The sequence below is a fragment of the Pectinophora gossypiella genome, chromosome 14 (assembly GCF_024362695.1).
Source record: "Pectinophora gossypiella chromosome 14, ilPecGoss1.1, whole genome shotgun sequence".
NCBI lineage: Eukaryota > Metazoa > Arthropoda > Insecta > Lepidoptera > Gelechiidae > Pectinophora > Pectinophora gossypiella.
Window position 1 is genome coordinate 7,630,171 of NC_065417.1, and position 13,264 is coordinate 7,643,434.

General features: G+C 37.0%; 1 protein-coding gene across 2 annotated transcripts in view; it reads left to right on the forward strand.

The window, feature by feature from the left end:
• LOC126372396 (uncharacterized) overlaps positions 1-13,264 on the forward strand; it is a 58,637-nt gene that overhangs the window by 18,732 nt on the left and 26,641 nt on the right. For both annotated transcript variants that reach the window (XM_050018116.1, XM_050018115.1), the window contains exons 5-6: positions 1,670-1,813; positions 5,223-5,397. In XM_050018116.1, the coding sequence (XP_049874073.1) occupies positions 1,670-1,813; positions 5,223-5,397 (319 nt within the window). The remainder of the gene's footprint in view (positions 1-1,669; positions 1,814-5,222; positions 5,398-13,264) is intronic.

Consider the following 13,264-nt stretch of genomic DNA (forward strand, 5'->3'; position numbering starts at 1 on the left):
AATTAATAACTCATTGGTGCAAGCGCCGGCACCGGGGTACGTACCGGCCAATTTGAGAAGCAAGTCGGTGAACCACAGAAGTACGGAGTTTCTAGGTATTCGCGTTAAGTTTCATGCATGGCATACAAAAACGATTACAAAGAACCTACTCGCCCCTATAATTTCTACGAGTTAGGTTTTAGACTCTTATATGGGGGCAGCGCAGGACCGATCGTCGTGGAGATCCTTGGGGGAGGCCTATGCCCAGCTGGGTGTCGTACGGCTGATGATGATGATGCTCGATCATTATATCACACTGCTTATCTTTCCGGACTGGTCGTAGTTGACATGATAAACGTAATATTACTGTATAGACGGTGAGTTAATAACCCAATAGGGTTACTGTGCATTTTGAAATATAAATTATATCAATACACACCCTTGAATTGCTTTGGATTTGTCTATTTTATAAGCAGTTTTATTCCTGGGTACCCTAGTGGTCCATTAATGCTTTTGATATTTATTTTATAAAAATACTCTCGACGATATAATAATACTTACTTAGTTAATAAGATTACGTATGGATTATGGATGTACTTAATATGTACTTCGAACTCGAGCCTGTTTTTGGGTCTTTATTTAAGTCTGAATATCTAGAATTTTATGAATGGCCAGCCATTTAAATTAATTAAGTAGGTATAAGATTTATCGGTCGACCGAGCTTTGCTTGAAATGGTACTTAATAAAAATAACATTAAAATCAAATAACATTCCAAGTGTCAAATCGATAAAATAGCAGCCGACTTCAACTCGAATTAAAAAGTCGGGTTTACATTTTCATAGAAGGAATTCATGTTACACGGTAATGCGCAAAAACATTTGCACCTAAATGCGACGAATAACTACGCTATATAAAACAAGTTGAATATTAAGGCGCACTTAAAATTAATCGGGCTTGAATTAAAACTTAGGAGCATTTAAGTGAATCAAAACAAAAAGAATTGTGTCGTGGCCTGATGTGCACCTACTGTGACGTCTATTTACCCATTTCAATACGACTTAAACATAGCAAGGTGGTGTATATACTATATCAATACACACCCATGAGGCGTGATGTTAGGTTATATCTCCGGCTAAGTAGAGAATGGCATATAGGGAAATCTACAAAAGTGGCTCCATCTATTATAGATTTTTGTGTAGCTTTTTATTCATCATCATCAGCCCATTAACGTCCCCACTGCTGGGACACGGGCCTTCCCTATGGATGGATAGGGAGATCGCGGCCTTAAACTATCACCCGGCCCAGTGCGGATTGATGGTTATTAACGACTGCTAATGCAGCCGGGACCAACGGCTTAACGTGCCTTCCGAAGCACGGAGGAGCTCGAGATGAAAACTTGTTTTGTTTTTTTTTGTGGTCACCCATCCTATGACCGGCCTTTGCGAAAGTTGCTTAACTTCAACAATCGCAGACCGAGCGCGTTTACCGCTGCGTCACCGACCTCCTCAGCTTTTTATTACATTCAACGAAAACTAAATAAAATATAGACTAGGTTTATAATTTGTCCGTGTCACGAACGAAGTCCTGCGGTCGCGGCGCTACTGTCGCAGACGCATCCAGCATTATTATTATATAGCTTATCTTTAGTCTTAGTGTTGTAATAACACTGATAATGTTGGAACATTTCAGGGGCCGTATGAACTGCATGGTGGAGCGCAGACGCGATGACCCGATGGAGAGGCGGTTCCCGTTCAACATCCTCGGCGCCTTCGCCCCCCGCAACGCGCACGCTGAACGCATCGCCATCATCTGCCACGGAGGAGACGAACCCAGGTCAGCTATATTACCTGTATGCTTATACATAATATATACCTTACATAAGACACAACACACACATAATATATACAATACAATACAATGCAATGCAATCCAATGGAATGTACCACAGTACAGTGCATTGCAGTGCAGTGCAGAACAGTAGAGTACATTACAATACAAAAACGCTTTATTGCAGATATAAACACAACACTAAAAACAATTACAAAAGTGACAAGAGAAGTACAATCGGCGGCCTTATTGCTAAATAGCAATTCGTCCAGGCAGCCTTAGGGCAACCAATCAGCAACCTTAGCAACTTTAGCAGCAACCTTATACGTCCCACTGATGGGCAAAAGTCTCCATTCAATTAAGTAAATTCGGATTTAATTAAATGAGGGATCCATCATGTCTGAAATAAATGATTTTTGATTTGATTTGAACGTTATTCCACTTGATGGTGTGTTTGTTCGCACTAGTTTAGAAGAGTGGGTACATTAGAAGAGTTCGCAAGGGACTATATTAAGATAAATATACATTAGCAGTCAGTCATACTCATCATACCTCTAATCACGTTATTGATTAAATGCAGCTTTAGCATTCAAATACTCTCTAAGCATAAGTACATTTTACTTTTGAGTAAAAGTAAAATTACATAACTGACATCAAAGACCACAGAATAAAACTTCGTTGTAAGTACAAAGATATTTGATATCAGCAGAATAGGAATTTCAGACAGAAACCAAATAAAATACGAAGAGTCAGCAAGTACTGGTACTGATTCAATGTAAAAGATATCTCTAGTTGGTTTGAAAGTTATGTAAGAGAACATGAATACGACGAGAGTATTGATCGTCAATCAAACATATTTTGAACAAAGTTACGATGAGGCATATATACGTACATAAACTCACGACCATTTCGCACCGGGGCAAGCAGAGACTATCTAATTCAATTTGCTTCGATCCTAACATGTTTCTCTTGTTTCCTCCACATTCATCATACAGATGAAATTGATGATGACGATGAAATGATGTTGAGGTGAGAGATTGTAGAATATATATCTACTAACATATATGTACGGCTGGATGACATAACGACAGGACGACCAGGCGAAGGCCACAGGTTTACGTAACAGGCCAATAGATATAACCTGTTTGTTTTGTTGTGAGTCATATAATTTCAATATTGTCTCAATATGAATATAATATCAAAAATATTACATTTTACATTGACGACAATAAAAAACACTAGGTATGTTTTGTTTCTATTAGCAGTCACTGACTTCCGAGAGGCGTGTTTAGCTAATGTCACATCACTTATATACTTATCTGCAGATTGAGTTTATATATTTAAACGTACTTTAACCTTGAGGAAATATCCTTGATGACGAATTTGAAATCTTGAAGTTACAATTAGAAATACCTACACCTTTTTTAAATGTTTAAAAATGTCAACCCAGTGATTTATTAACATAATATTTTATTGTTTTGATGACGTAAGTAATTATAAATATAGGGAAATGTGATAAGAAAATTGTTTAAATTAAAAAAGTTCTTGCTTGTCGATGTTAGGTACTTACAGTTTGTTTTGTGAGCAGCGTCATGTTTTTAACAGACTTCATTCATAGCTTAGTGCATAGGCAACTTCTTCTCACTCCATGCTCACTAAGGCGCAGTTTCGACTAAAATCTGGCACAAACCTAACAACTTTCCATCTCCCTAGCATTTTCCCGTTTTATATAGGGTTCGCTTACCTAACGTGAAGATTTGACAACTCCGGTTTTTTATAGAACCTTTCAACCCGCGAAGGGAAAACCAGCCCAATACAGGTTACATCATATATAGTCACATACCTCTGAAAATGCATTTCTCGGCAATGTGGGGTTCGTCACAATGTTTTCCTCCACCGCTGAGCACGTGATAATCATTTATGGTTCAAACATGAATTCGAAAACAAATTCGACAGTCATTGGTTTAGGCCTGTGCTGGATTCGAACCTGCGACCTCAAAGTGAGAGACAAGCGTTCTACCAACTGGGCTACCGTGGCTCACAACCTAACAACTTTAACAATATAAAAAAAATGATTATCGTAGTAGTACCATCTCCCCTGGCTCGCATAGATAGAGTTCCGACAAATCCCGCCACCTGGGGTTAACGACTAACTTAGTTTCACAACTGCCTTAGTAATTTACATGACGCCAGTCCCACGATTCTGCAGACATTTTCTTAATCCACTCGCCAACTCGGGCAAGTTTTAGAGTTCGTCGGTTGGTTTGTTGATAATTTCTTCCGTTGGCTTTAATATATTTTAATATAAAATAGTAATATTGGTAAGGGGAAATAAGGCAGTAATACATCAGAAATGGTCATATAATACTCGTAGCTACTGCAGGTTTTTACCTGTTGGTACGATATTTATATGTAATGCACTGAAGCTTTAGTAATAAACAGTTGACAAACAAGTTCCGAATACTTATTATCAACTTTGCTCAAACATTACCTTCTGAGTCTTGAATGTTAACAGGACAAGCATAGAAACTTGGCCTGGCTTGCACTCTTATAAGATTATTTGCTTTGCTAGTTTGTACAGGATATAATACAGGTTTCTTCTTATTTCTGATGAATATTTTACGTTTCCGAGATTTTAACCGAGATATTACTATAATTTATACTAAACCGGTATGAAACGAAAATAAAATTAGTTTCGTTACCTCTGACATTTCCATCAATTTCGTTAAGCGGGGTTGGTTGCCGCTATCTAAATATTCGATTTCAAGCTCAGATCTGATTCTGCGAGGAGTCGCAGAATTAGGTTGCGTTAATTTTGAGTCCACCCATTCCATCTGGGCTTTACAACAATTCCTTGTGCATATTCCATCAATCCGCACGAAGCTCTTCGCATCTTTATTCTTTTCAATAACGGCCCATTTTAGACTGACCTGCTGTAGTCGTTCCCCTCATTATAATCTTGAAATCTTCTTAGCTAAAGTGAATAGGTATTTACTAGGCCACCTTAGACCACATCGTCACTTATAAATTTGCGTACCTATACTTAGTACTCGTAGATAAAGGAAATAAAGAAACAGGTTTTGAGGAAAGAAAATGGGTGAGTTGGTTGGAGCTGCATGCTACTTTTCTAGGGAAAATAGGGCAGTGGCATTGGGAAGACCAAGAAAAGCTCACGTGGAACAAATTAAAGAGAAGGCGAACGTCGTGTTTTATAAGGAAGTCAAAGAATTGACCTTTGTTAGACAATAGTGGAGAATACTACAATGACAAGAGTCAAGCCAAGCTACTAGACCAAATATCTCCATCAACCCGTAGTGGATCAGCATGGTTGAGTTAGGTGTGCTGCTCCATAGATCCCTTCCGGTTGCTTGTTTGTGTTTTATGTAGGTTTGAGTGAGATTTGGTTTGGTTGCAGGCCGATGGGTTTCCCGGAACCGCAGTCGCAGGTGTTCGCGTTCCCGTTGTCTGGCCCGGTGAGACTGCCGCTGAGGCCGCAGCCGGAACGCCAGGCACCGCCAGCGCCCGCACAGGAGCCTCGCATGGCTCCCTTCGCACCCATGCAGCATCGCCCGGCGCCCTTCCCTATGCCCGTGAGTACTATTATTAGCTCTTTGTAATAGCGTGGGAAATTCCGCTGGACACAATATATCTGTCAGGTTTATTATTGAGTCGCCAAATCTGGAAACTTTTCAGGATAAAAAGGTCCACATTTAATAAATTCATGAAAAAAGCAACAAGTATTGCTGTTTGATATTTGTTGACATTGCGCACTTATTTTTGTATGCGCAAATGCCAAATTGCTATTTTACATGAATTGATTCAATCTGGCCTTTTCAGACCTCCTGGTCAGTGACAGCTAATCTCGAAGAAGTCTTAAGAGTTTATTTATAGAAAATGTTTTAGTAAGGAATGTAATCATCTGGCGGTACCAGTTGTGGTAAGTACCAACTTTATTAGTAGTTTCCTCTTTCCGTTTTTAATCATAGGTTGGTGAGTAAAATCCCTATCTTAATAGGACATCTCAGTGTCGCCACAACGGTTGCGCCACCAACAAAATGTGTGGAGTTATATAAAGGGTAGGCACCTCATCTGGTTGCACAACTTTGTTGCCGCCAACCGAATCCCGTATAATTCCCCGCTGGTGGCGTATCCATGGCATCCGACCAAATCTACAAACAGTCACGTCAAAAACAGAAAACATTCATGGTACATTGTTTTAAACGTCATTTCATATCTCCATTTAAACGCGGTAAGAACCCGTTATTATGTGTTTTAACATTCATGGTATCCTAATGTGATAGGGTCCTAATATACGGTCATAATGTGTTTACGTAAACCTTTGTAATGTTTATTTAAAATATACTTCCATACTTATATAATATATTTATGTTGTTTGTTTAGGCGATTCTTACACTACCCCGCATGATGCAGCATAGCGCGTGGATGAAAACACGCACAGTCTAACACACAGAAAATGCATCCGCATGAATGCTCGTGAATGCTCGTCGATGCATTTTCTGTGTGTTAGACCGTGCGCGTTTTCTATACGTACAAACGGAGATACTTACAAGCAACGGAAGAACACGCATCCACACGCTACGCTGTATCATGCGGGGCAGTGTGAGAATCGCCTTATTGTGGGCAAGCGTATCGAATTTATTGTACATATCTGAGTCAAAATATAGAGCGAACTATAAGAATGTGAGGTGTAGAAAATAAATGTAGTTGTGTACATTGCCTCATACGCAACTACTTCTTGACCAGCACATGTTTTTACCGGGTTTGTAAATAATTCTACATTTCCCCATTATTCTGTTTATACATGGTTTGAGTTTTATACGTAGTTTTGTTTGAGGTTATTTGGTGTGTTTTAATTATTCCCTTTACTCCTTACATCTGATACAATTATCCGGAAAATTTTCCAGTAAATTGGTCCTAGTTATCTATAAACACGGTAGGTATTTTAGATATTATCGTTTGTGTGACCGACCGTACTATAATTTACCTTGTCAAGATATCACAGGATCGCTCCGGGCAGAGGTAATTAAGGATTGATTGATTTACATTGTTCCAATATTTCGCCAATAAGTGTTCCAAGGTTTACGACTGTTTCAAAACATGAATTTCTCTAACAAAAGGTACCGTGAAATGCAATGTACAGGGTCGTGGAGGTGAATAGGGACATTCCCTGGGAAAGATTTTGTAAGTCGCTTGCAGAGTTTATTCCTTTTATGTTTAAATACATATATAAGATCACGCCTATTTCCCTTTGGGATAGGCAGAGACCACGGAGTTCGGGTTTCCTACTTACTACAATACTGACATACCCCTTTCGCTTCTTCCATTCTTATCAGACATCATTATCATGCATGCTCACTACTTTCTTAGTACTTACGAGTTATTTTGCCGTTTTCGGAACATAGTAATTTACGTTTTATTACTACTACGATAATGAGAAAACAAGACAACAAACTGCTGTCTTGTTTTCTCATTAGCTGTGATTTCTTTTAATTACTTAACTGTGACCAAATATATCTTGAAATATTCTTTATTTGCATATTATGATGGTGTACAAGTTGGTAAGTTACATAATATGAGATTCACATCACAGACCTTCTCTGACACAACGAAATAGAAGTTTAAAAGAGAGAAGGAAGCTTGTCAAATAGTAACATCAGTATCATTAAGGTATTCACTAGTGTTGTAGTAACATTTATTAATTAGAAGTTCTTTTAGTTTTTTAATAAGAATATTGCATTTTTTTTATATGTTAGTGCAGTTTAATAAGAATCATTTATTGTGTAACTGTGTAAAGGACAAGGTCATACAAGGCTTTTTGTTCCAACAGTTTGTCCTCATCGGACGTACAATATTACAGAAGATGTCATGCAATAAGAAATATATTCAATAGGTAACAATTTTTTTTTTATTATTGTTTATAAAATACTCATTTACGTCATAAAATTTCTTACTTACTAACCAATTTTAATGCATTTAAGTAATCCTTATATTTTTTTTGAGGAGAATGGAGCCGTGGTTGCCCAGTTGGTAGAATAAGATCGAGTTTTCATTACGTGTCACATTTTACAATCTTGTTATAAGTCTGTAAATTCAAAACAAAATAGTGTTAGTTCTTTAAGAAGCCATAAAATGTTCACTTGACACTTGTAGCGTTGACATCATAAGCATAGATTATGCAATGTAACTACAGGCACCTTATGACCCATGGCTTAATGTGCACCTTATAAGTACGTTCCACACAGCCATAATGTTTTAACTGCACCTAGGCAGGGCAATTAACTAATACCTCCTAGTGAGGTCAAAAAGACGAAAAGAGATCGTTTATTATTATGTGATAGATAATATAATTATGCATATGGTTTATATATATCCTACCTACTATAAGTAAATCTAAGTGTACACGGGTTAACTGGAATTTAAATTTTAATTACTTATAGCTCTGTAGAACAAAAGAAACAAGGAACGCCGTAGGGATCTAGAGGTTTACAAGGGTAGTCCATCGGGTTAGATGCCAAGTCTCCCACACATATCTGGCCTGCGGGCGAATTTATACTTTTTATATCTTTTTGTAGTCAACTCGCCTGATTGGTTTCATGAATCAGGTCCAGTTTCCTCCCAACGAAGGATGAAAGGGTAGTTTGATGCTTTTCCACATAGAAAATATCATTGTCAGAAATCAAACCATAATATGTAGGAAAGGAACCAAGCCAAGGATATCAAGTGTCTTGAGTTCTTAGCTCGTCAAGTTCTACAACAACCCTGAATACAATGTATCGTTTAACCCGTTCTAGTTAAATCTTCTCTATGTTGCATTTCTTGATGTTGTATAAGCGTGGGGCAAGGACTATGTGGAAACCTTTTGCTCGTTATCCCTAATGGTGTAAACTTGCAAACTTTTTGGGATTTGTTGATATCTATAATGTTAGTTAGTGTTGCCAGCCTCTTGTCTATAATAACGTTTGTTTATCATCCCACAAAATTTTGTAAACATGTTTACGTGCTGAACACACTGGAGATTTTCACATACTTAACTAAACATTTCAGCTGGTAATTAGAGTAAAAAAGATATATGTGTATGTCTTTGAACAAATGTTTAACGAGTCTAGACATAGTTCGCCTACGCACTCGTGACAAATAGGTGCCCAATTGCCTCCACTCCGAAAAGTACTGCTTATTTTTGTTATTTAGAATGTACTTAGTCTAAGGCTTTTGCCTACACATAGGTACTTATTACTTTAATAAGTAGAAATTGTATTGACAAAAGATTTGGGTTTTAAATCTCTTGTGATTGTTCTGGCCGTCGTGTGTTTCAAATGTTGTAGATAGAGATTTATGCGGGTCGAGAACTAAGCTTATATTTTTAGGTAAGTACCTTTGTTGGAAATATAAGTGCTTACTTGTATTGTCTTTTCTATTTTTGTTTACTTATTCCAACTTTATGGGTACTACAGTATTTAGGTAGGTCGACATTTATTTTTGTCTCGGTCAATTGTTTGTCCCGGTGTGGAATAAGTATACTTACTCTAAATATTTTACTGTAAAATTTACACGAAGGCCAGTGTTCCAAACGTGTAAGTATTTACCTATAGCTAGGATGGCGAGATCAGTAGTCGTTAGAAGACCACTTCTGGTGACTATTGGTATTGGCTTACATATATTAACAAGAATCTTAAAAAAAATGTATAAAATTACATAGTGACAATATATTTAGCTAGGTACCTACAGATTATTGACTAATGATAATTTTTATATCGGGGTTTACATAAGTTACATGCAACATTGAAAGCATTTTTCAAGCCTAACTTACATAATTAAGAAGGAAGAAAGCGTTTAGAAAGTTATTCATATCACTCTTAGGAATTAAATATTTGTAGTTTTATACAATATATTTTATTATACAGGCGCGTTCATGCATATTCGACTCTAGCTTTCATCATTCAATAGTGATTCCGTCCAGTTTTGTCTAACAGCAGTTGTTAAATTGGAGGAGATGAAACTTTCTAAAGCTTTCTCTGGTTCCATTTGCATATAAAAACGCTACAGACCAACGACAATGGGGTATACGTATCAATATGTTCTTATAACTACAGTACTGTTTTGATGCAGTATATTTAGAACCTACATGGTCGGTACATTACTTCTATTTCTGTAATGTCCTTTGGCGATCATAGAATTTCCGAATAAATTGAATGCTAATTTTCATGTTCATAGATTATTAGATATTTCGTTTATGCGGTATTCAAAACCAAACAACAGTGTTTATGTAGTTCTGAATTACAATTCTGATCTTAAAATTCATAATCGTAGAACAAGAGTTAGCCGAGATAAGGATTTGCCTGGGTTATAAATCGATTGATAATGATAATCTTTAAACTCCACGCGTGTAGTGAATATGTAGAAAGAGCAATTGACAACATCAACATCTTCCTTTACAAGGTTGGTATCTATATCGAAGGCAAAATGGAAAATTCTGATTTGTTTACCTAGATTGTTCATGAATTATGGCGAGGTATAAACATAAATGTATTTTTTATTAAAATAACCATAGATATTAAATATCTAAATTACGATTTCAATGCTGCACATGATCACGGTAAATACTGTTTGGGTGTGGTTTCATTCAAAGCACGTTTCGCGCTATAGAATATCAATATTAAAATGTAAATCAAAGGTAGGTGTTCAGAGAAAAAATGTGCAGAAATAAGAGTCGTTCGTTCGTTGCCCCCGAGACAGGTCCTGCGACCAGAATGCATTGGGTTATGCAATCCCAATAATCCGGTTTCGGACGGCCGTTGCTTTTGCCCTTAGTTTATTATTTATGAGTTTAAAATCTTAAAAGTTTCGAGAAACCTTTACCCTGGAAGCATACGAATGTACGTGGTATTATTTCACCACAGAATATATAACAAGTAGTAGTATGACAAAGAATTAACGTTATTATAGATTGAAACAGTCTATTGAACGAAAAAAGACCTTTTGAAAACCAGTTTTGCTGGCGCTAAAGATATGGAGATAAAGTACCTACTTTCTACTTAGACCATGTTAATTAGTCATCCAGTCTTTCTTCAAGGTACCTTATTAGTATTAATTTAGCCTTTGTTGACAAAGTACTTACTACTATACGCGTTTGATTACTTAATGTACGCTTTAGTCTTGTGTCTGTAATAATCACGAAGGAATGCAAATATATCTTACATTAATGAGATAATATTAAAATGGCAAACATTTTCAGGCGTCGCTCGTAGGCATTTTTGATTGTAGAGTGAGTTTTATCGAAGAGGGTAATGTACACAAAAACATTTTAATTTCGACATAGCCGTGCCTATTCAATAAACATCTTGTAGCGACTGCTGTGGCAACCAGGGCCCGCTGTAGGCTATTAGCTACGGGCAACATTATGGATAAATATCACATAGGAAAATTAATTTTCAGAATTCTTTCTCTCACGCGCTGTTCTTTATTTTAAGTAGCGCCCGGAGCGTTTCTTTTTCTTTTTAAGTCTGATTGCTGCCCTGAGTGGGCGGCGGGGAGGGTGCGGTGAAATTGAAGGCATTTGGAAATTGGACACGGGGCGCGAGCGGGCGTAAATAAATGTAAACGGGCTCGATCACAGCAAACAAGCCTAAAATAAACGCCGCGGGCTTGCGACCTCTGCTCACATTGAAATATTGAGGGAATACTAATTTACAAATCTGTCTTATAGATTTTAGAGGTACCCCTTATTGAAATACAACTTGAACACATAACTACATACCCACACATACTCTACACTGCTTACACACTTGCTTATTATTGCTTGTTTTTGCTTGTAGACTCTACATTGCTTATTTACCCCAAAACTAACTAAGTTAAGTCTACACTGTAGACTTGTTGTAGAGCTCAGTGTATGCGTGCACATGTTAGGATCGCCGATCGTAATATTTGGAGGTCGGTCGTTGGCTATAACTCCCCTGCTTACTTCACAAACGTAATGAAGTACCTATGCGCTATTTATAAACAATACAGGTTGAGCTTCGTACTATAAGTAGAAAATGTAAAAAGAGGTAAACATAGTAGACTCAAAGGTCAACAATCGCGTCAAAACTTTACGATACTTATGTTTTTATTGCGGCAAGATTTTTGGTTTTCATTTAAGTAGTTTTTTCTGTGGCTACATAGACAACCTCTTATACGTATTTGAGAGCTATTAAAATATTATACTCGGGAGGATCTTACGAAAACCCACATTGGACAAAAAATATTGACCATTACAATGAATGTTAACGATCCAAATTAATGCGAGCTCACTTTTGGGAATAACTCCCGAATGTAAATTATGTAGTCATAGCGAAACAATGTGTAAAATCCCACGAAACTTGCTACATACCTACATTTTCGGGATATTTAATTCGCAGTATGAATTAGCTAATTAAGTAAATATTTTTTTTTTTTACTGTTTTTAGTATCTTTTTAGTCGCGTCTTTTTAGCTATAAAAAGGTACTATATTCGTCTTATATTTATTGCATTTTCTCTTTGGCATACTTCATTTACGAGCTATGTAACAGGACAGGAATTCAAAAGAAACAAAACTTTACTACTTATATTAAATAGATGTCTGCACATTCATGTCTCAGAAATTTGATACAAAAGAATTTATAAGAAGCGTTCTATAGGTACTTAGATTTGTGAGTTAACAGTGTATGTATACGTTATAGATACCTGTTTAAATGCATATGGAAACGAAAAACAAAATAAAAAAACATTGTCATGTGTGTGTAGGTATATCGTTGGAAGTGATGCTTATAGCGCTCAGCACATGATGATGATGATAATGACATAAAATAATAATTATATAAGGTACTGACAAATAACAACAAAAGTACTTATCTATACAAAAAAAAGAAAAAAAGAACCTATTTTTAAATGTCATTTCTGTCCTATAAGTAGTTCATATATGAGAATTATGTGGTACTCACAAATCAAATCCTCAGAAGACATTGCTGCATTCATTTTTATTTATTTATTAAATCTTAATACTAGAATACAATTAGTCAATGATTATGGTTCTCTTAATAACTGTAAAGAAGAATAAATAACCTCCTTCTCTTTAGAAGTCGGTTCAAAAATAAATACATATCTGTATTTATTTTTAGTTTAGTACTGCACGTGCTGAGATAGGTATTGATTTTAGACTACCTATCTGCACCTAACGACCCTACCGGCTTTTAAGTGGCTCTCCCCTTAAAAGCCTCTAGTCACGTACCGAGTTCGTTGGTTGGTGTCCCCGATACCGACCCCTTCCCCCGATATCGACCCCGCCGGCGTGGTCGACGATTTCCCTCATTCAGCGCTTATCGCTATCGACCCACGAGGGTCGATTAATTCTTTCAAATATTTTTCCTCTCAGACGACGCCCTGAGCCGAGGTTCGCGCCCAACTGGGCCCCTCAGGCCCGT